Below are 27,005 nucleotides of genomic sequence, written 5' to 3'. Positions count from 1 at the left end.
AATAGCGGACTGTGATCACTATCACATTATATAACATTAACATCGTCTGTTACATTTTATCAACATCTATGCAGCCCAACCACGCGTGCCATTGTAACATTTTAATTTGAAATGCTTCACCGGAAGCCTTATGAAGGCCGATGAGTTTGGCTGCCTTGACGCGGGTCGGTGACGCCATCTTGAAATCGTCCCGACCAGAGGAGGCGAGGAGGAGACGGACTTGGGAAAACCAGCTCGTCCTAAACTCGATAGCTGCATTAGCCACACGGATTAACGGCAGCTTTAGAGGTTATTGCTGTCATATGATAGTGTTTCCACTTGTTCGTTCAAGACATTTCGACGGAAGAAGGCTGTTTGGCACACTTTGGAGCGGACTGAAACACAGGAGGGAGCCTCGTAATCGGTTGTTTCCCTCTCGGAGCGGACGGAGCTCTGGTTGTGGCCGGGCCGCCCCGCCGGACAGTCGGACGAAACTGAGCCTTCCACACGGAATATAACAACAGCAGTACGCGTTTTGAAACCTCTGTTTCCGCGGTAGGAGACTGGAAATGTCAATTTCAACTTCGTTTTGATGTTTTAAAGCTATGCGACGGAGCCCGTCGAGGAGAAGTTTGATTGGAGAGCGGAGTGCGCTTGATTTCCAGTCCGATGGATGTTAGCCCTGCCCGGCTGTGGCTCGGCTCTGTGCTCCGCTGCTCTGAAAATAACAGGTTAAACACCAACAGGCACAGGTGAACACGTCTGTTCATAACAATGCTGCAGACCTGGCCAGTCCATGACAGCCCCGGCTTGAATGCCAACAAGTCGCCCTCCATTGCTTGTCTGTAAACCTGGAAATACCACCAACCATCCCCTCCTCTTCTTCATCATCCCCCTCCTCTTCCTCCCTTCTTTTTTTGGACTAGTAAGGCTGGCATTACCTGGGATATTTTGGATTTAGCTTCGATCCAGACATTTAAAAAATGTCCTTTTTGCAGAGACAGTGCTCCCTGGAGCAGCGGGACATTTAATTTGACTCAGTCATTTTGAGATTTTGGGCTTTTTTGTTTGTTTTTTTATTCTCTTTCTAGTCAGAGGATCAGATTCGGATGGAAAATGGGAGACGCCACCAAACTGGCCTTCGCCGTTTTCCTCATCTCCTGCTCTTCAGGTGGGTGTGGAGGGGGGATGCATGCTTTATTGTCAGCCGTGGATGATCCAGTGCTGTGCTCATTGTTACCTCTGCAGAGTGCAATGCATAGCTTCTTGTTATATGTGGAAAATGCAGTGCAAGGCTGCCCTGTGGGAAGGGGGGGGGGTCCCACTCTGCCATTCCACCTCATTATTGGTGCCCTTTCTGTGCGTCCTCCGTGTGTGGATGTGCATGCACATGTTGCAGATGTCAGTAGTGAGCAAAAGATGGGGCCAGGGGACCTCCAGTGGTCCTTGAGAAGCTCCTCGTGGGACAGACCTGTTCAAATTTGGGTTTTTGCTTTATTGCATTTGGAGGATACAAAGGATAGTACTGAGTTGCATGAAGATGACTGTTATGTCATCTGTTACCTCCCAGTTTGCAGAAAAGACAGTTATGTAATTAATAAAGTCAAATCTAACATTAGATGAAGCTGATATGAAGACGAGCACATGTGGGCTGCAAATAAAAAGCAGTTAATGTGTGAATCCCAAGCTGGGAGCACCAGGAGACAAATGGCCACCATTTAATAAACAAAAAATTAGAAGTCTGCCATAAGAGGCGCTTTAAAAGCTTTTATATTCATTCATATTATCATTACTAAAATGTAGATCAGTGATCCACAAGTGTATGGGCTCGAAAGGACACAGCAAGTTTATGAGATGGAGGAATTGAGGCTGCAACTTGCAGTTACTTCCATTCATTTCCATCAAAATAGTTGATAATAAAAAGGAAAAACAAGATGCAGATGGGTTTCAGCCTTCTTATGGCTCATCCAGCCTGTGTTATAACATTGAAATGGCCAAACTTCAAGGCAACAAAGCAATTTTCAGCCCTCGTGCTGGTGAACATTCTATATGTATCCTCAGCGGTGGGTGCACAGTGGATGCCGGCGGGGTCAGTGAGGTGACGGCAGGGAGAAAAGGTGTTTTTTTTCATGCGGAGCGCGTTGGTTATGTGGATGCAGGTGCACTTTTGTGGGATTGGTTGATCTTCTCCTGATTTCAAACCGTACCAGTGGGCATTGAGCTCAGTTTCAGTGGAAGAGATGCTACCTCAACACGAGTGTGAAGAAAGGGAACCGATTAGGAGCTTGCAATGTTAAAATCACTCTTTGTTTTTGGTTTAATTTTACAAATGTGAAGGCTTGATGTTCCAGTGGATGCAGCCCGTCGAAATGAGAGCATTAGGGGACCTTAAGGCCTCAGTGAACCTGGTCCAAAGAGGCAGTGCAGCCTCACATGACACCACAGTGTTGTGGAGTGCTGCTGTGTGTGAGCAGCCGGTTTTCCTGCACCGGACCCACAAAGTCTGAGTCCCAGTAGGAGCCTTAATACCTGAAGCTGTTGTCATGTTTATGTCGTCACATGACAGAAAGGTGATAAATGATAAACCGGTGCTTTCAACTTTCATTTTTCTCTCACTCAACATGCCACTGCTGCCGGCGAGCACGACCTGGTGGTTTGACCGGATTGTGATTGACAGCAGGCAGAGCCTGAGATAACCACAGAGATTGTAAATGTTGCAAGACTCGTTTGTAAAAGGAGGCAAAAATCGGATCTGGAGGCAGGTTTTTTTTAGTTCTTTATTGTTGTGTATAAGCAGAAATTGGATTATTGGATAAGTGCATTAATATTAAGCAGACAATTAAGTTTCTATCAGAATTAAAAATGTTCCGTTAGCATGCTTGTGCCTTTTGTTTTCTGTGCTGTTTGGAAGCGAGTGGCTTGTGAAACATTCACTGTTCACCTGTATAAAAGCTGTTCCGATTACGAAATAGAAAGGTAAAATAAAATCTGAAATTGTCCTGGCATTGTCCTTTCACGGTGAGCCCTGGGGTGTCTTTGAGCGATTTGAGTGGAAATGAAAAGGCTTGTCAAATACAGTAATAGTTAGTGTTGGTTCGAGTGTACGGCAGGTGCTCTCTGTATTGCACAGTGCAGCAGATGATTATTCCGCTTACTCATTACTGTCTGAAGTGGGAAAATGAATGGTTCCTACTTGAGGTGGAATAATCATCCTTTATGAAATCCAAGTTGAATTGGCACAGCTCAAGACAACACCAAGAAGCCTCTGATAAGGGCAGGGCACTTAGCCCCGAGTGGTTTTATTTGATGAGGTCTGTTGCGACATGCAAAAAAAACCCATGATAACATTGACATTTTCATTCAGAGACTACCAATTGCAGAGGTCCCTGTCTGGAAAAAACTGCACTTTGTTTGGCAACTAGCAACCTACGCAGCACCACCTTTGTATTTTCTTCAAAATGAATTCGGCTGTCGGGTCGCGTACGTTTCACCGGACAGGAAGTGATGAGGCGATGCGGCTTAACAACAATGATTTAGTGCTTTGTCCAACAACCAGTATGCAAGCAAGCTTAGACAACAAGTCGATTGATACAAAAATCACCTGCAACATCTGTGATCGATTTAATTGTGCATGCTAAATTGCTAAAAACATTACTGGTTTCAGTCCCTTAAACCTGAAGATTTCCTGCTTTAGTTCATGTTAAATGGCTTTTAAACGTTACGTATCATTGCATTTTGAACTGTTGTTCGGACAAAACAAGCAGAAGGTTTTTAACTATTTTCTGGCATTTTGGAGCCCAAACAATCAGTTAATTGACAAAGTATTTGCCAGATTAATCAATAACAAATTGTAACTTGCAGCCCTGAATGTAATGTTTTCAGAAACTGTGTCCAGCAAATGTTCAGTGTTCTGTTATTAGTGCAGCATCCGCTATATGCAGATTATGGGATTCACTTTATGTTATTTTCTGGATGTTTCAAAATATTCAAAGTTGCCGACTTCAACCTTTAAATCAGGCGTAACTTGCACTTGTAACATGCTATTATTTTGGAAGAGTGTTCACATGAGAGGCAGAAATGTGATATTTGACCTGCTTTAAAGTTGCGTTCAGCAGCTGCCCAGTGTTTTGATCCGTGCTGGCATGTCTAAACGCTGCCGTAACACATGGTGGGTCAAGGTTGTCTGCCAGAGTGTTGATGTGACGGGACAGTTAATGGGCTTCTTGTGTAAGTTTTGCGACTTTGGGTTCAGTTTGAAAACGCCGCTCTGCTGAACTGCAAAGTGACATTTTCCTCCCAAGGAGTGATAATGTGACTCTGCAGCAGGCGGATGTTAAACTCAGGTCGTCTGCTTGAAAGGCGACCTCGGATCTCATGTGAACTTGAACTGCAAATGGGTAAATATTTACTGTGCTGCCTTATGGCGCATTCAGATCCACATGTCAGATTTGATGTGAATATGAGCTGAAGGCCGAGGGAAGCTTGGTGGTGATTAAAAATCATATGTGATGTAATTTTTTTTTAGCTCAATTCTGTGTCAGATATTGCAGAAGTGTGTCGACACATGTCAGCAAACCCAGTGATGAGTAAACAGTCAATTAATGAGTAGAAACAGGTCTAAGTTAAAGCAGCAAGCTCCTGTCCCGTGTCTCCTCTTCTTCTGGCATGATGTGAATGTAACTCAAGCAAAAAGCCACCGGCGCTCGAGGTCATTCTCCGGTGTAAAAGTCATGTTTTGCTGGTAATTTGAGCAAATGGCTGTTTAGATATCTGTGAATGCAGCGCAGAGGCTGATGGATGTATAAGTCCAGTCTTGCGCCCTGCCTTCACATTTGGCCTCCTTTTTTGTACACTGCAGCAACTTCACACAGACATTGATCCTCTTGCACGCCAGTGTAAGGTTACATCAATATGGCGAGGATGAAGCAGCTCTGTTTTTCTTTTTGTGTACATCCTCTGCAGCACAACAGAGCCGATGATTCAGTTTCAGCTCTGCTTCACGTCAAACTCGACTTGAAACGGTATCTGGACTCAGTGGATCATCAGACCGAGGGGTCTCTGCGTTCTGTCCCGCTGAGCTGGGGAAAGCTAACGTTGACCAGCTGCATTAAATTGAGCGAATTGGTTGACTTCCCTGCAGCCAGATTAAGCCCCTCTGTCACCGAGCGCTCCCCTCCACAAAAGTGTTTTTGGGCGAGATGCTGAATATCTCTCAGCTCCAAGCTCGCTGTTTTACAGTTGACCATGACCTCTGACCTCCCTGCAGAGGATTGAAAGAAACAGAGAGGCTTTTTTCCTCCAGCATTCAGCTAATTATCAGATTATTTTCCCGAGATTGTGTTGTACCACTTACACACACAATATTGGCTCGGCTTGGGAAGACTCACCTCAAACCCTTTATTATCTTGTGCATGTTTAAATAAGAACAAATGCAACAAAAAGAAAAAATGACGGCCCTCCCAGACACAGCTGAGCATTAGAAGTCTTTTTTGCTGTTTAATTATGAAGGAAAAACTAAATTCAGTGTTAAGAATCTGAAACGTAAAGACAAACTTTGCTGTAGCAAACAGTCCTAATAGCTGACTAACGCTGATGTTTACTCTGGCTGCCTGAGTGGATTATTTGCTTTATTATTTATTTACTTAAGAGCGCACTGAATGGAGAGTTAGCTTTTGCCAGCACGACTGAACATTTTTAAAATTGCCTTTTTTTGTGGAGTGGATTTCTATACACGGCTTTAAAACATATAAATACATGCGACTACTTTCACAAGTGTAAAAGCTGTAGGTAATGTGGCCTGAATTCAATAAAACAAGGTTATCTAATGCACACAGGGTTTGTTATTGGTCACTACATTTAAAGTATTTTGACTGTGAGTCAACTTCTCCTCCTAACCATCCTTTGCCCTTCTGCTGCAGTGTTTTGGGTGTTTCCTAGAGTGGCCAGAGGCCGACTACCAGCTCTGTCCCATTTTCCCCCCCTATCTATATCTAATATGTTCTCTTGCATTATGCATTAAGCTCCAAAAGCACAGGTGTATTTGTTAAGGCCAGATGTAGCCTCGATTTCCCGTCGGGCCCAACTAGTCAGACTCCTTCCTTCCAGGGCCGTGTATCATTCTGTGCTTTAACATCATAAAAACAAGCAGCAGTTCGTGTTGGCGCAGGTAAAACGGTGACCAGAAACAGCATGCTGCTGGTTTCGGCAGAGGAAGTTATGACCCTCCACCGGTCAGAGCTCTGGTTAAATTTAGACCGTGGCCAGGTGTGTTGTGCTCTCTGCACACAGGCGACGAGGATGGTTTTGGAAGATACATTTTGCATGTGCGTGTGTGCGCGCAGCTTTGACATTTACTTTGAGGAAATTACCTTTTCAGTGTGTTTTTAAGGTGCATCTATCAAAAGGGACTTTGGAGCCGACCGTCGACCCCAACAACGGGCCAAAACTTTCTCTCGAGGTTGTGGTGACCTGGTAAATTTCAATGAACTCCAGACTGCAGGCGTTCATGAAACTAAATAACACTGGAAAGGGAAGGAAAGCTTTGTCACAGTCACTTTTTCTCTGCTTGGTTACGTGTTGGTCTCTGAACTCTATTGAATAGAAATAGACTTCTACTGACTTAATTGATCGTGTTTATCATGCGAAAGAGGGACCTTTTTAGAATTACACAATGATGTTTGATCAGGTTTCGAAAGCCCAAGGCCTCTTAAAACACACTCACCACATAAGTGACTATCTAAACTTTCACTACAATTAAGAATCATCAAAACACCATAATTGCTATTTAGGGGATTTTCTTCAGCAGCTGTGATTTGTTACAACCTGCTCCTGGTTTCACTGAGTGTTTCCACACAGGACACCACCTTGGAAAAGCAGCACAGAGGTTAAGTAATTGGAGGACACTCTCTGATGTAGTAAATCTTAGATACTCCAGACAGGTCAAAGCAAATGCAAAGGATTATTTGCAAATGCTGTAAGGCTCTGTGTCTTTTTATAACAGCAGTGTAGAGGCAGTGAAGGGACTAAAATAACATACATATTTAATTCAGCTTTCACCTCCTTTGAGGAAGCAGAGGTGTAGGCTTGGAAGAAGGCAGAGGAAGAGGGTTTGAGCTGCACTGCCGTGGCTAAAATTATGATTCTGATTGCTCCGTGAAATATTGTAATCAGTTATTAATCACATGATAATCAGGCGCCATTATTTTTAGAGCATAATTCTTTTTGCATAATAATAGTTCAAATGATGTAAATGAAAAGAACGCTGCGCTTTAATGGAACAAAATAATCAGTTCCCGTGTCCAGTAATGGTGCACTCGACCGTGATCCATGACTGTACCTGATTAATTGTGTAGTCGTAGGAGGCAGTTGGGTCAGCGGGGCCGACGAGAGGCCACGGAGTCCACGCTGCAACCAAAAGGTCAAATGTTGGACATCGGCTACAGGCATTCGTCCTGTCAGCGCGTCCTTGAGCAGAACGCTACCTGCTCAGCTTATTGAAGTCATGCCGGAGAGGAGCGTCAGCTAAAAGCCTAAAATGTAAATGTGGACCGAGCGCACCGCTATAATGGGAAGTCGATGAATTGCCCCTGTAACCATTACTGACTCAAATTAAAACAAATGATCGGGAAGATGGTAAGTTCAGGGTTGAAAAAGCATCATCATCTTGTGTGTATTTTTTAAAATATTTGGCAGTAAACTACAGCTATTGGGAGTCTCAAAATGTAGATTTACTGAAATCGCTTTTTGGATAAAACTATTCATATATACAGGACTATTTTATCTTAGTTTGGACCACTTGATGTGTCGGTACTCCAGAGAACAGTCCAGAACGGTCCTTTACTGTAATTAATGCATCCTGCAGATGTTGCTTTATGTGCTTGGGAGAGTTTCAGTCTAGACAGGCTGGCTGCTCAGACGGAGAGGCCCTGCTTTGATCCTTGATTAAAAACTGCGAGCTGTACATTCATCATGCTCTTGTTTCAGGCTCTCTCAAGGGTCCTCGCCTGCTTTACGCTCCCTCCTTCCTCCCTCCTCCTCCTCCTCTTCGTCTTCGTCCATCCCTTGCCAAGATTCCTCACTGTCGTGAAGGTCGCTCTAACCTCTTATCACGAAAACCACTAAAGGGTAATGGTGTCTCGGGGACTCGGCGGGCCAGGGTGAACAGGGGGTGTTTGGTTGTGATATTGTGTGTTCATCATCCTGCCGTTATTGTTGCTGTCACTGTGTGTGACCGTCTAATAAACCTCAAATGTCATTTAGGATGCAGCAGCCATGTGAGCTGCAAAACATCAACATGTTTTGTCCTGTAATCAACACGAATGACATATTTCCAGAAACTGAAAGAGGAAAGTGATAAAAACTCCAACAGGAATCATGAAGTTGCTTGTTTTCTGCCTCGGCACACTGGGCTTTTTAGCTGTTGTTGCTGAATTGTTGCTGACTTGTTGCTCAAACCGCCATCTGAATTGCCAGTGAGGTGAAGAGGGGATCTGTTCAGTCTTGAAACTCTTAATGGTTGACAAGTTTTTCTACCCAAGCAGTATTGACGGGGAGGAGAGTTTTGAAATCTCAGCAGCGCCTGGTAATCACTGAGTCATCTTTGGTATTGATAAACACATCTATAAAGCCTGCAGATATGTTGTGTTATTCTCTGCGTCAGCGGAGGCGCATTCTTCACTTACTGCACCTGAAATATAATCCCAATTAAAAATACACAAGTGTTGGTGTTTTATTTTGGCCTTGAGGGGCCTCGTGACCGCTCTTCGTCATTAGTTTACACTAAATATAAAGACGAGCCAGGAGTCAGCGAGGTCATCTGATGGCTGGATGGATGAAAGAGGCGGATTTATTGACTCCCAACCTTTATTGGCTTGTCTTGTACAAATGCGAAGCCGGCGAGTGCAAACAGTGGACATAATTGAACGGCAGACAACATGTCTTGGAGGGCCACGTGAAATGACTCGGAATGGGGCGGCGCATTAGTCCCACACATCTGCAGCAGCCTGTGATCTAGTGCGGGCTACCCTTGACCACAGGGTGTATTTCTGTCCACTTCCAGACTTTCTCCTCTTTTGGTGTGTCGTGAAAGCAAAGCTGCAGAAGGTGGACGCAATATCGCGTTTTGATTACGCCGACAGTAATGGTATTTGCAATGTGATCTATGATGTACTGTTTTTAAAGGCTTTATTGTAAGTCTGCATTACCTTGTGTTGGGTGCTTGAAGCACATTCAATAGCTCTGCAGCAGTGGATTATGGGAAATCTCGCTGACTGAACTGGACTGGACTCACAAAGGACCAATCTCCTCATATAAATATAATAGCTTGTCTGCCAGTCTCCTTGTCTCTGTGCCTCCCTCACTCCCCCTCAATTCTCCACTCATTGATTGCTTGTTTTATAAAAATGAATTGAATGCCCATGCTGCAGGCTTTGGTGATATTGCAGTATCACTGCAAACTAAATACACAGTTCAGCCTTAAACCCAAGTGGCACTTAACACACCCTTCAGATAAATCCAAACAATTCAAGCACAGAGGGGATTGGGGGTGATGCAGAGGGGGTTTTGCAGATCCTTCTGCAGGAGCCTGTGAGAGATAAAGAGGAGTTTTAAGTTGCTCGTCCTGTAAAGAATGTATGGTATGCGGCGGCCGACTGCAGCCCGTTACGCAGGGGGGGCACGGGGCTACGCTGGTATGTGCTCCTTGTGCAAACTGTACAATCAGCTGCGATTCACGGCGAGAGACCCAGGCGCTCTCCCGCCCCGTCCGGCAACCGGCTCCATCAGCGCTAATTGAGGCGGAGACCAATGGGCGTTTGTCGCTCCGGCATACCAGCGGGGATTAAAGGGATTGGATTCAGTTGCTGAGTGCTGTGGTTTTTAATGCCCACCCCCGCCTCACCACCATGTGCCCTCCTCCTGCCCGTGGAAAGAGTGCAGTCTTTGTGACCAGCTCATTCGAGCCACCCCGACCACCCCTGCCATGTCACGACACCATCTGATTGAGCATTAACGGAGGACTCCGGCGAGACCCGGGCTGCTCTGTGAAATTGCTGTCTACTGTAAAATAGTGTCTGCCTGTTGAGCGTCTCTATGCACAGACTAGAGTGTTGCCTCTATTCATTCAGCCACAGCAACAAGATTACCACTCCTGCTGGAGAAAATATGGAATTAATGTAATTAAACCGTGCCACATTTTCCACTAAAGTACATCATTTCAGCCATAGAACAGAACTCATCTGTCTCTGGGGCCGTCAGTACTCTCGTCTTTTCCCTTTATCTCCTCTATAATCATTGTTTTGATAATGACCATCAGATACTTCATGCCACAGAAACATTGATTAAGCACCAAGGCAATCTTCCAACCAAACTTTGTGCAATGGGACTTGAGAATCCACCACCTGCTCTGAAATACCGTATTTTCCGCACGATGAGGCGCACCTAAAAGCCTTTAATTTTCTCAAAAACCGACAGTGCGCCTTATAATCCGATGCGCCTTTTATATGGATCAATATTGGTTAATTATGGCTAACGTAGTCAGGGGGCGTGGCCGAAGTAACAGCGGTATTCCACTCTCAGTCAGCTGTCAATATGAATATATGCTAAATAATAGGCAATTAAAATATTAATCAAACGTGGTTAATGTGATTTCTGCTCCTGAACCTCAGAGCACAGCGTCTGCACATCAGCGCTGTGCGCCGTCACCTGCATCTTTACGCAGGATAAACTGTCATCTGTGAGCGCGTGCAGTGTTTGTTTCAAAACGAACAAACTAAAATAAAATACATTTTAAATAAATGCTCATTAATTATTGTCAGGAGCCGCATCAGAGGGATGCATAACGCAACCCCAGACACCACAGTACTGTGCTGTCTATGCGCCTTATAATGCGGTGCGCCCTATAGTGCGGAAAATACGGTCGTATGCAACATACATTTAGGTGGTAATCTTGCCGTGGGCCAGTGGTCTCCCATGCTGGCCTTGGTGCCTAATGCCTGTGATAGTCAAACAACTATAAACGGTGAAAAAAAAAAATCTTCATCCAAGCCGGCCAGGAGCTGCCCTAAAGGCAAGTGGTGGGATGCATATCTATCGGCAGCGCCCACATTTTCGAGTCGGGGAGAAAGGCTTGACGCCGGCGGTGCAGGAGGAGAGGTGTGATGGAAAAGTGCAACTACATTTAGTTTGTTAAAATAATGACTTCTTTCGACATAATCTCCCAGTTATTGCGCGGATCGCCACCCGCTCCCTCAGGATTTTCAAAATTATTTCTTGGTCTTGCAAGATCAAGATGCAAGTTTTCCATCGCTCTTTGCCCCCAGCGCTGTTACCGGTTAAAACCTCAGTTCGCACCTTCCTGCAGGGAAATATAGACAGATACGTAGCGTAGGCCTTATATTTCAGCCAGAACCAGCTCGATTCATTGAGGGATGCGGCCCGATCCGGTCCCGATGGCTTATGAAATGTCATTGCCTGAACCCAACTTGACCCTGAAGCCATTTCAAATCTTTCAATTCCCCCCCCCCTTCATCACACTCTGATTCACACACACAGTGTAAACTTGACTGCTTCCTCTGCTGCTCGACTGCACAACATGATAGAACTAGTGCAGAATACTTGCAGCATATACGGAAGATTTTTTTCCCCAGACATCACCATTGCTTTGATTCAATGGGTGCAGTAAGGTGTTACCACGACGATGATTAGCAGTTTTCTACTAAATGCATGTGGTTATTCGTGCGTGCAGAAGCTGTATTTAGTTGTGTCTTGAGTCAGTTGTGTGGGGAAGGAGTGTCAAATTGCATCAGTAGCAACAAGCGGCATTGCTGGCAAGCATTTTGACCTCTGGCCTCAGCCTAACTTCTTTATTCAACACTATTCAAAAATCATTCCTCACGTTTGTTTTTAGTGCTGGTCACACAAATTCCCACACAAACCAGCGCCCCAAACAACCATACATCACCTCAAATCTATTTCATCTCTGCCCGGACGCGGATGATAAGTTGATCCTTAGAACGAATTCCATCATAACGAACAATCCCCGCTCCTGGCAGGCACACAAAAAAAGCCTTGATGAATGAGTTGTTTACCTACTTCGGTGCATGCAGCGCCGAGTGCAGGCCCGGCCCGCCAAAATGCCACTTCATTATGAGGCTACAGAGCAGAGTGCAGCACGGCCTGCCCCATGTGACCAGCCGCAGAGGGGAAATTGGATATTAGTTCCTGTATTCCTCAGCAGTCAGGCAAAAAAATGCCTGACGGACACTTCTTGAGTCTGAAATGTCACATTTAAATGCAATTAGGGGCTGATAATAAACTCACCGGTGCCATTTTTCTGTCTTTTTTAATTCTCTTCGTCTTTAGGGCTCGGCATTTATTGGCGCTGTGTTTCGGCGGCACGCGACCCAGAGATCGCCTGTCAGTGAAACCAGAAACGCGACGCCATCGCTTCCTAAGGAAAAAGCTATCAGTGTGTTCTGAACAGCAAATTGAAAAGCTTTCTTGAACGTGGTATAGGTTGAATCATAGTGGTGTTAATACAACTGGCAATGGAGACAAGCCAAGTATACATTTATTTATACAAAGATATGATTTGTGTTCAAAACTGTGAGGCTAAAATGGAGCCTCGTTGGCAGGTGTTATTATTTCTCTCCTTACAGTAAGTGTTTTTCCCTTCCTGCCACGCAAGCTCAAGGATTCCTAAATTAATCAGACATTTTATCTGTTTCACCAGCTTTACTTTGGGAGTAGAGAGAACAAAACCCCCGGGCGTTCTCTGGCTACCTTCCAAAGCGTCTGCATCGAAATTTCTCCAACGTTTGGCAGGTGGTTGGTGGTCATTTCCCACCCAGCATGCACCTGACTCGCCTGGCCACGGATCAGACCAGAACTGTCTCTGCTGCGTGGCTCCTACCTTGTAGCCCTCTCGCTTTGCTAATAAAGAGACATGTGCCAGTTGACAGGATCTGATGTAGCCCTCCCTTGTGATTTTTGTTTCCTCTTTGGAAGTCTGGCTCGTGCTTCGGATGGAAGCGGCGGTTGAGAGGATGCATGTCATTTGAGTAAGAAAGTGAATTTGTGCTGTTACTCAGCTCTAGTCATGGAAGGAAATGCTTAGAGGAGAAATTGCTTGTGGTCATATTTCACAATTGAAGGGAGAATTGGAGAGAAATAATGGAAAATAGAAACAACAAGGAACACGGTGGACTTCTGAAACCCAAACTTTGTATCTTGAGATTTGGAAGCAGTCTTTCAGGAAGGAAAGTTTTCGGCTCTTTGAGGGACACGAGGGGCTAACATGCTCTTTGAAACTCCATCTCTTGCTGTATTAAATCATTTTCAACTGTCAGGACTGAGGCCATGTGCAGACCAACAATAGCACCAATTCTGCCTTTGAACTTGAACTTGTTGAGATGGAGAATAAGATGATTGTTGACATGATAGCATTCCCTCCCTCACAGTATTATGAACTGGTAATAAGCTTTCAGTGTCACAGACTTTTCAGCATTGTATTTCTTCCTCTCATGGTCTGAAATAGAAAAGCATGAAAAGTTAAATCCTGCTAATCAATAAGCAACCTGTGTAGCTCGTTTCCTAAATATGATTTGGTTAATTATCTGTCATTGCTGTGAATTTACTCTCACGATGGAACATTTAAGCTCTCATGGCTTGAATCGGTTTTAAGGGTCCTTTAAAAGCTTTCGGTGTACTGGGGCCAGCAGCAAGTTTTGCGCATCTCGCTATCAAAGAGGAAAGCATGGACCTCTGCGCTCTTTTCTCAGATTCAGGTTCTCCGAATTGCCTCTACCTTACGTGACCTCTTGGCCACCGTACAAAAGATTGAATTTTCAGAGCAGGCTGCAGATAATCAGTCATTTCCTTTCAGTCGCAGCATCTCTGCCAAGTTAAGGATCTTTTTCATCTTCATATTACACTATCTCTGGTGAGTCACGTCCCCTGTTTGCAGTCTAATTGTTCTTTAAAAATCCCGTCTAATTGCCTTGTCTCATCGTTCCGTGGTTGCAGCGATGTCTTGCACCCTTGCAGTTTATTTCTTGCGAGTTAGGCTGGAGCCACTGTGGAAAAGAGCATCGGCTAAATGCCCGAAATGTAAAATTCAAAATGTCAGAGTGAATTTTCAGAGCCACCGGGCAGCTAGCGAGGGGTGAGAAGCAGTTTTTCAAAAAAGCCCCAGTGGATTGAGAAGTGGGTCGGGTGTTTAGACGCCGTGCAGGGGAGGCATCGCTGAAATGTCCGCGGCTAAAGTAGGTCGCGGTTAACCTTGATAAATCTCTTGTCGGACTGTAAAAGAGAAAGGAGCCTCTATATAATGCTGTGTGGTCATTTCTTTTCACGAGAAGAAAGGAAACTGTGGGGGGAGAAACATGCTGGAAGGTGCTGCAGTGATTTGACTGATTGTACTTGTGTTGGGAGAGCAAATATTCATCTTGATGATGTAAAGGACAGACAAATCTTTGCTTTTGAGGCAGCCGAGCAATTAAATGCCACAAAATTCTTTGGATTATTGTTCTCACAAGTACCCTCATACAGACGCAGGTCTGCATGAAGGCGAGATAGATGTTTTTCTTTGCCTATTTACCCCCACATGAGCTGACCTTGTGGTCTCTCAATCAGCCATTATTATCCATTTACCACATAGACATGTTGATTAAGATTGAATAGCACCCACTGCTCTTAGCCCTTTTCCTTCTTTGTCTTATTGTTTTATTTTGACACTGCAGCGTTTTCCTGTAGCGGACAATGAATTGAATATATGTTCCTCGCATCATTACCAAGAAAACGACCTTGCATTAAGAGAATGTGCGCACAGTCGAACACGGCTGTATTTCTTTCTCGATATTTCTCCCTGTCAGACCTTATTACGGCAAACAAAGTGAGCCTGTGCCGCTCATGTTTGACATTTCCATGCGTGAAATATCTTTCGGAGACAAAGAGGCTTCTCTCTTTATTGCCTGGATGTGTGCTTGTGGGTGGAAGCCCTATTGTATGTCCTCGCACAATCGCTCGTGTAGGCTCTGCACTCGGTGACATTATCCGCTTTGGTGAACTCTGAGCTGCGAGTTAGTCAGAAGATTGATTTCTCTGCTTTATATCCTTTATATCCGCCATACTGCCGGGCAGCTCTTGCCCACCTTTGGCACCCTGGCCCTATAGGCGGCCGGCCCGTGCTGTCACCTCATTTCAGAGACGTGATTGATTTGAGCTCTTAACGGCTGTATTTTACAGAGCACTGTATTTGCAGTTCACATGGCTTGCAGCTCCTTCTCACGCAGCGTAATACCTGAATGGAGGCGTTATCAATGGAGCTGTCGAAGTGTCGCAGCTTGCATTGGCAAGAAGAACAAAACACCGCAGGCTTTTTGTCTTGCCTTTTAAATTTGAGGACTGTTATATTTAGGAGTGCATCATTTTACTGTCGGTTTATACAAGGTTAAGTTCATCTCGGTGCATGTAATTTACAAGCCTTTGACTTAAGAGGGAGGAGCTCAGTTTTGGCCTCTGCAGAGCTTAAAACAACAGGCTAATTCAGTGCTTTGCTCAAGGGATGGTGGCATCATAAATGTGGTGGTAGAAACCAAGTCATCTTTACTGTTAGCGCAGCCACGCAAGTCTGTAACTAGAGCTGCAATGATCTGTCACGCTATTTGAACCAAAAATTCATTGATTTTAGTTATTTTTCAAGCAAAAATACAAAACATTTGCTGGTTTCGGCTTCTCAGATGTGAGTATTTGATGCTTATTTTTTGTCAAATATTACTTTGAATGCATGGCTTGGTCACTTTTATAGTGACCTTCAATAACCTGAAATCTCATAAAAAGTTTTTTAACGTTATAGACACCAACTAAATTCTGAAAAATTGAGATTATTGAATACTTATGTCCCGATATTTTTTTTTTCAGCTTTATCTCTAACAACACAAATATACAGTGTTTGTTCCACCTGCTCCTGTACACTCGTTATTATGAGTTGCTTGTAATGAAGTTGATACAGGAAGTCGGGCTCATCCTTCTGCCGCACTCATTGTAAATCACTCGGAGTAAAATGGAAATGCGTATGCCAAGCGCCTCGAAGGAACGTCCACGGGGATCAGCACTAGCATGGCTAATGCTGTTACACCAGAAGTGGCTAATGAGCTAACCTTCCGCTTTACCTCCGCATACCTCTCCATAATTATCGCCTTTAGCTCCCGCGAGTGCCAGCGAAGGGAACGATGCATTCATCCCCATCCAGGAAGACGAGAAACCAGGCGCCGTACAATGGCTGCTCAAACTGCTGGAGGGCCTGATGGAGATGGAGTGGATAAACTTAGCAAACACAGCCAGGCTTTTTTGCTCGCCACTTTTAGACAAAGTCGTAGCACACATCGCGGTGTAGCACGATGAGTAGGTTAGATGAGGACGGGGTCTTCCAAGGAAAAAGCCTGTTTCTTATCTTTTGTTGCCGTAAGGTGATCTGTGGCTGGGAAATATTATCATTTGTCACCAGTCACAGCAAAATATCTTTGTTTTCTAAAGCTCCAGATGTGGTTGGAGCTGTACCGAAGAGGAACAGCACCCCAAAGGCATGATGGGATATGGGATATTTCCTTATTTTCTTCTGGGTGTTTTATTTGTTAGTTGCATTTCATGTGGACCACCACGACTCCTCTTCACACCTAATCCCTGCTGCAGATTTGAGCGTCTTGCTCAAAGGTGTCTTGGCAGGAGTTTGTAATGAAAAAAAAAAAAGAGTTAATTTTCCTTTTCCTTGCCAGCTCAAGCAGCGAATTGAACTCACAAATTTCTCTTTCACACTCTTTTTGCCTTAATTTGGTGCCGTCGGTGCAGTTTAATATGTGTTTTATTAAGTGTATGATTAAGAAACAAGGAAGTGATTTGTTTGCATTAAAGGCGTTTTAAAGGAGTCTGTAGGAGGGAGCGAATTTAAAACCACACAAACCACATCTCATCTCCCCTCCGGTGTTATATATGCTCATATGCACGTTTGGGCAAACTCACATTTTTTCCACATGCAGATATCATACACCCTTGTGTGTATTTATTTCTGTTTATCTTTGCTTCCGTGTCTACATGCAATTTAGTCCATACATTGTTTTTTTTTTTTCCCTACATACACGTGTTTCTGTGTAAATACACAAATGCACCGATAATTCCTACATTTTCAACATGCTGTACGCTTGCTGGGGCGCCACTCATTCATCAGCCAAGGCTGTTTTTCTCTTCTCTCTCTTTTCGCTTCGGCCATTTGCTCTCAATCACACAGGCAACAGCTCGCAGTTGCACCTGTTGCTGTGAAATAGTTGAGGGCTTCGTGGGAAATGGATTTGACGAGAGAAAATGCCGTCAGCGGCGCTAAGAGGCCGGGTGACCTCGCCTCTCCGCGAAGTCGCCACTGTCCTCTCTCCTCCATCTGCAGCTGTTAGCGCTGTTGAAAAGAGACATGCGGTGCGTCCAGGTCCAGGGTTGGCATTAACTGGCTTTACTAAAGCTGCCGTTTTATTGAAAAATACATGATCTTCCCAAAGGTAACCTCCATTACAGAAGCTAAGCCCTAATTTCTGGAGCTGCTGTGACTGGAGACACGGTCAAAAGAGACAGGACATGTCTCCACTGTGACGTTATTTCTTTGGCAGAGGAGAGTGGATAATGATCACACAGATTGGAGCATTATTCTTGATTTGTCCTGCAGCGTTTATGAGACAATAAAGGCGACAATAAATAAAAGCAGTGAAGGTCAAGAGTACAAATCCTTGATGGCTGGAAGAATTAAAAAAAAGGGAGTTTAGAGTAAACAACAATAAAAAGTTCTGTTAACAGTCCTGATACCTCTGCTCAAGAGGGTTTGTTCAAGTATTTTAATCTGACAGGCCCTAAACCTCAGTAATCACACATTATAGCTCAAAATACAGCATTGAGCTCCAGCAAAAAAACAAATTTTAGCACTTCAGACCCCAAAAAGATCCCAATGGACACACATTACAGAGCACAAACCCCTCTGGACTCAAAGAAAAAGGCATCCTGTCCCATTTACATATTCACTTTACGTAAAGCAGACAGGATGCATGATAATATCTGCTGCCTGAGGAAGTTCATAACCATTTGACACACATGCACACGCACATCTGTTTCTCACACAAGCAAGCTAAGTCAAGCTAAGTATATTCACAATAACGAGGAGTGAGACGTCTTTTTAGTGTGATTTCCTGCAGAAAAGTGAAAAGGGAAAAGTAACACTTTGATGAATGCTAGAATAAAAGAGGTTTGAGATGCGGTTTCACTAGACAATGCATCCAGATGGCTGAGAGTCAACATTGACATGTTAGAACAGTAAAAACCTACTTATTGCACCTTGAGGAGCAGGAGCACAATGATTCATAGGAAGCAATCCTGGTTTCCTGTGTGTCTGAACCGCAGCGCCAGGAAGCCAGCAAACAGAGGCTGACTATCTTCAGTCTTGTCAGCAGTCTAAACTGGACTAACTCCCTGACAGGTGATGAGAGGCGGCAGCAGCAACGCTAAACTGACAAGCTGTCATGCAGTATTTTCCCCTGGATATCGGTTTGCGAAAAGCTGCTGCCTGCGTTCATCCGCAGGAAATCAGAGTCGCCTTTATTTTGGCGGGGGAGGGAAGTCAATTGGTTCACTTCGCTTGTGCTTTCTGAGCAGGGGTTCGGTTTCTCTGCTTTGCTCTATAACCTCATTTTCTGTCATGGCTGGCTGGTTTTTATTGTTCATCTGAGAAAAGATTTCATTCTTCATTGGTGTATTGACCCTAAAGCACTCAGGAACTTGACAAAAGTACCACACGAGTGAATTTTATTATTTCTAAATGTTTTACGACGTCACAGTATTTCATATTTTGAGGCTGTAAAGACATGTCCTTCCACCAGCTATTGATACTAAACTAAATTATATTCTTTGTCAATGACAGTGGAGCAAAATCACTTTGTCATCTCGCAGCCACAGAGGCTTGTAAACCCCACAATTCAAAAGCTGCTTTCATGCACTTTTGAGGGTTTAGCTGCCAAAATGTGTGATAGAGTAATTGTTATTTCTAACCCTTGTCTCCCCCAGGAAAAGCCAGCCATGTCTGAACAATGACGCTCCTTCACATTCAAAGAAAAATTAAATAATGTCTTCCTCGTCCTCTCCAGGCGCCATCCTGGGACGCTCGGAGACGCAGGAGTGCGCCTACTACAACTCCAGCTGGGAGAAGGAGCGCACCAACCGCAGCGGCATCGAGCCCTGCTATGGCGAGAAAGACAAACGCCGGCACTGCTTCGCCACGTGGAAGAACGTCTCCGGCACCGTGGAGGTCGTCAAGCAAGGCTGCTGGTTGGACGACGTCAACTGCTACGACAGGTAGGCAGGAAGCGGCAGAAAATACAGGCTTTAGCAAATAACAGCTGGAAATAAAGCCCACCAGAGTCAGGCTATCAATGGGGTTCTCAATGCAGCCCAAAAAATGCTGCATCCTATTTGCTGCTTCCTTGCAGTTTAAAGCCTTCTTTGCCTTGTTTCATTGTTTTTATGTATATTTTTCAGTTGCTTTTTACATTAAATTCCAGGCAGCATGTAAAAGTCCCTGAAAAGTCTTACATTTGGCCCTCAGTGACGATGAAAGCATATCAAATCTTGATTTCATGGGACATTTGTGACCTCCTTTTCACATACTGTAGGTAGAAAATTGTGATTAAAAGCCAGCTGAATAACCCTTGTGGAGAATGTGTGATTTAAAAGGCAGCCTTCACCAGCGTATTCATCCAGTCCTCGAGCACAAGCAAATTAACATTTTTGCACTAAAGTTTTAATTATGGTTCAAGTCCTTCCTAAAAGGCTGTGCATTCATTTGACAGAAAACAGCAGCACACTTCTCAAACAGGACAAAGGCTTGAACTTAAAAATACCTGGAGCACAGTTTTTTGTCCCTCTGTGCTCTTCCCCCTTCTGAATGACCTGCATAAGGCTACATTTTTAATTACCACAGGCCACGGAAATGTAAACAACGCTGTGAATCTCCGCTGAAAATGAACTCAGCCTGATGTACGCGTCCAAGCCCAGAACAGTAAACAGATATTAATAGATGGTGTTATTATAGTTTCTTCCTTGCTGGAACATCAGCCTGGCATCAGATGCTGGTTTGAGCCAGTTCTGCTTGTGTTTTCCTTTGATTCCCGAGCGATAAAGTTGCTGTAGATTCTGCAGCCCGCACAGTTTGGGTACCTCTGCTCAGACGGCGCCGCCTCGCCTCCCTGGAGAGGCCAGAGCAAGTCGAGGGCGGCTGCCACTTCCTTTGGCTTTTATCTGATGACTGTGCGAGTGTGAAAGAGAGAGTGAGTGTGTGTGTGTGTGTGATTGTGAGCGTACATGCGTGTTTGTTTGCATGCGAGTGTATTGGCGTGCGTAGGAGCTATTTTATAAATGTTTTTCTTTCACATCTTCTGCAGCAGAGAGGAAGGGAGAGGAGTGTGTGTTCGCGAGTGCGTGCACGGTCCAAGTGTGTTAATGCTTTTTAGAAAACATCATGTCTTCTGCAGCGAGTGCGAGTGTGTGAGCGCATGCAGATGATGTTTGTGCGCGCGCCGTCAGTCGCACATGAAAATTCAATCGCTCGCATGTCCTCTGCGGTGTGCAAAGAGAGGAGAGATTTGTGTTTCGTGTTTCTAATTCCCACCTCCGTGTCCTCTGCAGTAATGAGTGTGTGGAGAGGAAGGAGAGTCCCGACGTTTTCTTCTGCTGCTGTGAGGGCAACATGTGCAACGAGAGGTTCCTGTACGCCCCTGAGGCGCCCCCGCAGAGCGACCAGCACCATTCAACCGCCTACAGTATGTACAGTCCAGCGTACACACAGCTATATTGCACTGAAAATGACAGTCAGTTGTTGCTTTATTTGTGTTGCAACCACGCCTCAAGCACAGGTGAACCAGGAGTTACGAACAAAAACACTAAAAATTAGATATTTCTGAAGTTAGATGTATACACACATGTAACACTGACATATAATCCAGGCTTTTACTTTGGAGAGATAGTCCTCCACCAAGTGTGTGATGTAAGGTACTCGTGCTCTGGATATTTGCCAGCGACTGACTTTCCAGGTGTTGCGGCCTTTTAAAAATATTTGAGGATAATAAAAGTCACACGAGACATGAGAAAACATGCGCTTCACTTGGTGCAGCCAGAGTTGAAACGTTCTCACCTGAACAAAATGAGCTAAATGTCGCAGTTAGAAAGAGTGAATCCTCTCATGAGAGATAAAAAATATGTCAGCAGTGAAATTCACCTCTGGACTTTTCATTGTCAACCACTATGAAGTGTCAGGTGAAGCCCTGGATATCAGTATATTTATGCTTGCTAATGCGTTAGCTTTATGATAGCGTAATATAGGCCCAGAGCATCTATAGGAGTTATCAAGGTGCTTGCTGTCGAACATAAAAGCTGCAGGAGAACCCAAAATCAAGCAACAGATAGACAACACTAAAAGACAGATGAGTATACTGAGAAGAGTAAAATAAACTGACAGCAGAGACAATTAGCGAAGGAGTCATTTACCACAGAATTTACAATAATGGGTGTTTTACAGAGGGAGTAGCAAAACTCATCTGCAGGTATGACTGTTTCAGATAAAATGCACGTTCCAGTTTGTGCTCATTGACCAACCAATGGCAATTCTGGTGTCCTTGCACTCATCACTCAGCTAAGCTAAATTGTCCAACAGGCCAGTCTGTCCCTTCGTATTCCATTAAATCTGACTCTCTGAAACCTGCAGACACCCTGTAGAGAAAAACTTTTCACAATCTCTTTGACAAACGCCCTGAGAGTCCCGTGATGCAGCTGGTGCAGCCCCACCGGCCCCTGCCCGTTCTTTCCTCCCTTTTCAACCCCCGCCCTCACCCCGAGGACGGCAGCGGCGTTCTGCGTCCGAGCGCCGGCGCTTTGACAGCGCTGCCGAATCAGGCTGTCACACCTTGTGATGGTAGGACAGGCTGAGCCAGCAGGCGTCACCCGGCGACTCTCGCAGGGGTCGGACACAGTTCAGAGCTCTGTTATTTTTGGCAGGCGGATTACGTTATGTCACGAGATGGATTTGCTAATCCTGCTGCGTGTGGGTGTGGGTGTGGGTGTTTGTATGTGCGTGCATTGATATGATCCCTAAGCACAGTGGCAGTAAGCTGTAAGCAGGGTTAGTGCTGCATTTAGAGATGATGTAGCATAATGTCAGGCCAATCAGGCATCCTGTGTTCTTTCTGTTTTATCCTTGACAATGTCCATAATTTTTGATTTCATTGCTTTATAGTTGATTCTACGAAGATAAAATGCGCCAATTATAAGCCATATCTTGTTTGTTTCTCTTCCTCTTTCCACCATCCTCTCTCTCTCTCTCTCCCTCCCCACAGCCACCTCCAACCCATTTTCCCAGAAGCCCCAGCTCTTCAGCACTCTGCTGTACTCCCTGGTTCCCATCATAGGCCTGGCCGCCGTCGTCCTCTTCTCTTTCTGGATGTGGAGGCATCACAAACTGGCCTACCCAGCTGCCCTCGTCCCCACACATGTAAGTCCTCACCGGGGTGAGAAAATGAAAACTCCTCGGCCTATCACTGCCGTGCATCTCCAGAGGTCACCTGTCAATCAAAGCGTGTGGCTGTTAGACTGCGGTGTCCTCTTTCTTTGAAGTTGCTGTTGATGCAGTTAGTTCCTCTTTTTGTCTGTTCAGCCATGATGTCCCACTTCATCTGTTAATTGCAAACAAAGGGGAAATGTAAAATGCATCAGTTCCTGGGTGGCAAATCACTCATAACTAAAGGTTAGCCCAGTAAAACACAGCATGCAGACTACTGGTATGGCAGGCTGCTTAAAAATCTTAAATAATTTATTACAGAAAATATCTGACTCCTCTCTGGTCAATTTTGTTGATCTCTTTCTCACATGGGTTGATGCTCATTAGTCGCTCCAGTAAAAAGAAGGCTGTCGTATTGTCTGAAGTCCGCAGCACGAAACAGTAAAAACACTGTGCTCTCTGCTCTGCCTTCTCTATTTAACCAACCTTCAACTTCACCACTCATCTAGTGGGATGAAGCAGCCTTGGCCTTTCCTGCCGCCGTGCAGCAGAGGGACAGAGCTACGGTCAGCCAGAACAGACACACAGCGCGCAGAGTTTACATTGGGATAATTGCTTTTTCAGTTTCTTCTTTCAGAGTTGTAGTGAAGGGTAAGAGGAGCCCTGGTTCTGTCCTTTCCTTTTTCCACAAGTCTCTTTCTGAGCTCACAGTTCTCAGACTTGCTTTTAATGCACCAGTGTCTGAAGATGACTTTAATTGGGATGGTTCACATCGTGTCAGATTGGCTTTTAATCATACAAAAGTGCTTAAATCTTTAAGTTTTAAGTGCATATTCTGCTGCTCCAGTTAAAATAATTGTTGGCAAAAAAGAGTTTTGACCCACATTTGATCGCGCACTCTTTCACCTTTCATTATTCCTCACTTATTCACCGTCATTTCTTCTTTCCCTACTCTGACATGCGTTTTCCACTGCTGCTCGTATCTACGCTTTTGATCATTTTCATGTCTCCACTTGAATGGGACAGTTTCATCACCTCTGTAAACCCTTTAAACATTTTCCAAATTTCCTTTCTTGTTGGACTGAAAATAAGGCTGTTTTTTCCAAATTCCTCTTCATTTATTTTTTTATTATTCAGCGGCGGTTTTAACCCGACAGCAGCAGAGCTATATTCTCTGCTGCTCGGCAGCAGGGGAAAAAGAAAACCCATGCAGAGCCTCCACCGTATGGAAGAGGAGTCAGGGGCCTCTGCATTATTGATGAGGCTTTATATAGGCAAACAAAACTAAACACAGAGACGCTTGCAGCTCTGCCTCAGAGGATGGTGATGGTGGTGGTGGGTGGGTGGGGAGTGCGGGGGAGGGAGTGAAGAGAGACATGCTATTCTCTCAACTTAGTTATTGTATTTGCACAGTGCTAAAGCATAGCAGGGAAGAGATAAAAAGACAGTGACACAATACAATCAGCAGACGAACGCTAATGTGCCGTGGAAAAACAACGCTGCTGAGAGGCTTCTGAAACGTCCTACCTGGAAACAGACAAATGAATAAATAAACAACATAAAACAAAACAAGATCGCGACCAAAGACGAGTGGATCGTGCAACTAGTGATGACTCAGTGGGGACAAAACAAACAGCAAAAATATTCAGAAAATAGAGAGAGAGGGGAAGTCATGCCAGATGTGTATGTGTGTGTGTAGAAGTGTATTAATGCATGAATGAGTGGATATACATGGACAAGAGGAGGAAACGAGGTCACTCCTGCAGGAATGTGTTTAAAAGTCAGCTCCTATGCTTTTCTGGAAGGAGGTGATGCAGCAAGCCCCACTCGCCTGCTGCTTTAAGGAGGCTAAAACAAACACAGACGCAGATGCAATCACAATCTGATACACATCAAATTGCTCTGGCGTCCATAGCTTGTTTTCTAATTGATTAAACCGGGTTTTTCAATACAGAAGATGGAGGAAGCCACTCAAGAGGAGAGATATGGGTGCAGCGGGAGGGGATTATTTCTATCTTCTTCCTCTTTTTGTTGTTGTTGTTGTTGAAGAATGTGTTTTTGTGTTGCACCACAGGCTGTGTTAAAAAAAAAAAAAGCAGAGGTGACTCCGACAATCACTCAAACAGCTCACTCCTGCAAAGTCGTCGAGGACAGCTCCGAGCGATTCTTGCACTGTCGAGAGTAAAAACACATCCAACCCCTGTGTCTTCCACCGCAGGTGACTGAATAAGGCTGTGCAAACACCTGCCTCGTGAAATCACATAGATTTTAGAAGGCAATTAAGGACTTTTTCTGGTCAATAACACCACTTTAACACCAAAGTTAGTGTGTATATTTGGGTTTTTTAAACGCCGGTAAACCTGCTAAAAATAGTCCATTGACTCTTTTTGCATTGCCGGTAGACAAGTCGGCCTTGTGTTTCTCCACATTCAGCATGACGACTGTGCTGGAAAACGGGCAACAATAGAGAGCAGCATGGAGACAACGTTACGCTGGTTGCTTTTTTTATTCTTTTACTACTTCAGCCTCTCTTTCAAACTCAATGGCGACTGAACGAACCAGTTGAAGCTCTCTCATGTCGCCGTCTCGCCAGTGTTGCGTCTTGCACGATACAAAGAACAAATCGCAGGCGTCATAGCATGGCACTGGAAAAGGGTAAAAAATGAGCGTCATTCTTCCACCCGGGTGTCATGTTTCCATGAGCTGGAGCGGATAAATACCTGTGACTCCTGCAGAGTCATGTGACCCAGGTGTGATTGCCACTTGTACCCTTTCCCACTGAACACCAGATGTTGGTGGGTGTCAGTGGGTTTTTGTGTTCGGTGTAAAAGAGCTAAAGACGCTACTGTTTAAAAATGCCTTGTGGCGTGAAATCAGAAGTAATCCCATCGTTACGGCGCTGACATGAGAGCGGTATCGATCCTCATCCAGCTCTCGGCATGAAAACAAATTAGCGTGTTTCACAAAATGCAGACTTTTCCTTAAGTCACTCTCTATGCAACTGTTGTCCAAAGGCACTTAACAAATTGTGGACGGCTTTTTTTTGTTTTCATTTGTAATTCACCGTGTTAACGCTGCTCGAACACTTAAACTAATGAAATTTGAATAATTTGTCTCTTTTTTTTCTTTTTTTTTTTTTTACATCAGATGCATGAAAAACTCTCGTTATGTGTCATATCGACTTTCTGCAACTTCAAAAACAGAAGATATTTTATAGATTGAGTCCAAAAAAAGCACCGGTAGTCTGGTCTCTCTTTTGTGCTTCATCATGTTTCTGTAGTATACTGCATTCATCAGAGCATAATGCACTGTACTTAGTCATGTATTTTTAATGCGACAGTAACAAATTGCCCACAACTGTTGCTAGTTAGATTTTAAAGCGCCCTGTGTGTACGGGGAGTCATTATAGTTGTTCATCAGAGGTGTTGGTAGTGAGACACCTTTTTTTTTCCCCTGTTCCCTAACATCCATGTGCCAACTACAGAGCTGCATCTTTTAAACTGGGCAGAGCGCTGCATCACACTGCGCACATTTAATCTAAATCTCTAATTAAGAGAGTTGGAATTTGATTATATTATATCATAAACAAGCAGCTCCAGTCTGAGCAGAGCCAGAGAAAAAGACCGAACATATAGACGGTGACATTTCACATTTCCTTTGCTTCTACTTTGACTTTTTATTCATTTCTTGTGGATGCTGTGGCACTGAACCTTGAACGTCTTAATATTAGTTGTTTTTCATGTTCATGGTGCAGCATCTGAAGATAATGTTGCACATCGTGGAAAATTAGCATTCGGATCACAGGCTAAAGGACTGTGAAATTCAAACAACTTAAAGATGAATAGGTGCATAATCACAGATTTAGATTTAGAAACACAGAGACAATCATATGCACAGAAAACGGTCACCCCAAACGCTCTCATGGTGTTTGATTTAATGCATTTCTGCACATTTTCTCCATCGAATTCGGTCACATCTTTCCCTGCAGAGCAGTTTATCGTCATTAAATGAGAAAATGCATCAAGTTTCTGCTATTTTCTTTGCAAGGTAATGAAACATGCAGTCTTCATGATGCAAAAGTAATTGTTCCCACTTAATGATCATTAATGGATTCATTATCACGGCTCTGTTCTCTAATTATACGAAAACAGCTCCTGCTGTACTTTCACATACAGTTGTCAGCATTACACTGGGCCAGGCTGGAGGTGGGGGTGTTGGGTGGAGTTCGTACAAAAGAAGGTGGATTTGTCACTCAAAAAAAATGCACGTTTGATGTTTTTTTGCACACATAATTAGACTTATGGACTCTGCAACCCTTTTAAAAAGATTAAATCCAGTGTGAAAAAGCAGACAATTATTTGCAGCAAAGTAGCTTTATTGCACACTGTCATTATGTTATAATTGTGGTCCATCATGGACTGCATATTTGCCACCAAGCCTCCATTATTCACAC

General features: G+C 44.3%; 1 protein-coding gene across 1 annotated transcript in view; it reads left to right on the top strand.

Annotated features, from left to right (window-relative positions):
• Positions 1-208: 208 nt before the first annotated feature.
• The window catches only part of acvr2ab (activin A receptor type 2Ab), a 43,851-nt gene continuing 17,054 nt past the window's right edge, over positions 209-27,005 (top strand). Inside the window, exons 1-4 of the mRNA XM_041965844.1 lie at positions 209-1,150; positions 19,152-19,359; positions 20,689-20,822; positions 22,392-22,546. Coding sequence (XP_041821778.1) covers positions 1,096-1,150; positions 19,152-19,359; positions 20,689-20,822; positions 22,392-22,546 — 552 coding nt within the window. The 5' untranslated portion in view covers positions 209-1,095. The remainder of the gene's footprint in view (positions 1,151-19,151; positions 19,360-20,688; positions 20,823-22,391; positions 22,547-27,005) is intronic.

This window comes from Chelmon rostratus, chromosome 24, assembly GCF_017976325.1.
Source record: "Chelmon rostratus isolate fCheRos1 chromosome 24, fCheRos1.pri, whole genome shotgun sequence".
In the NCBI taxonomy this organism is placed as follows: Eukaryota; Metazoa; Chordata; class Actinopteri; order Chaetodontiformes; family Chaetodontidae; genus Chelmon; species Chelmon rostratus.
This window is presented reverse-complemented; position numbering and strand designations above follow the sequence as displayed.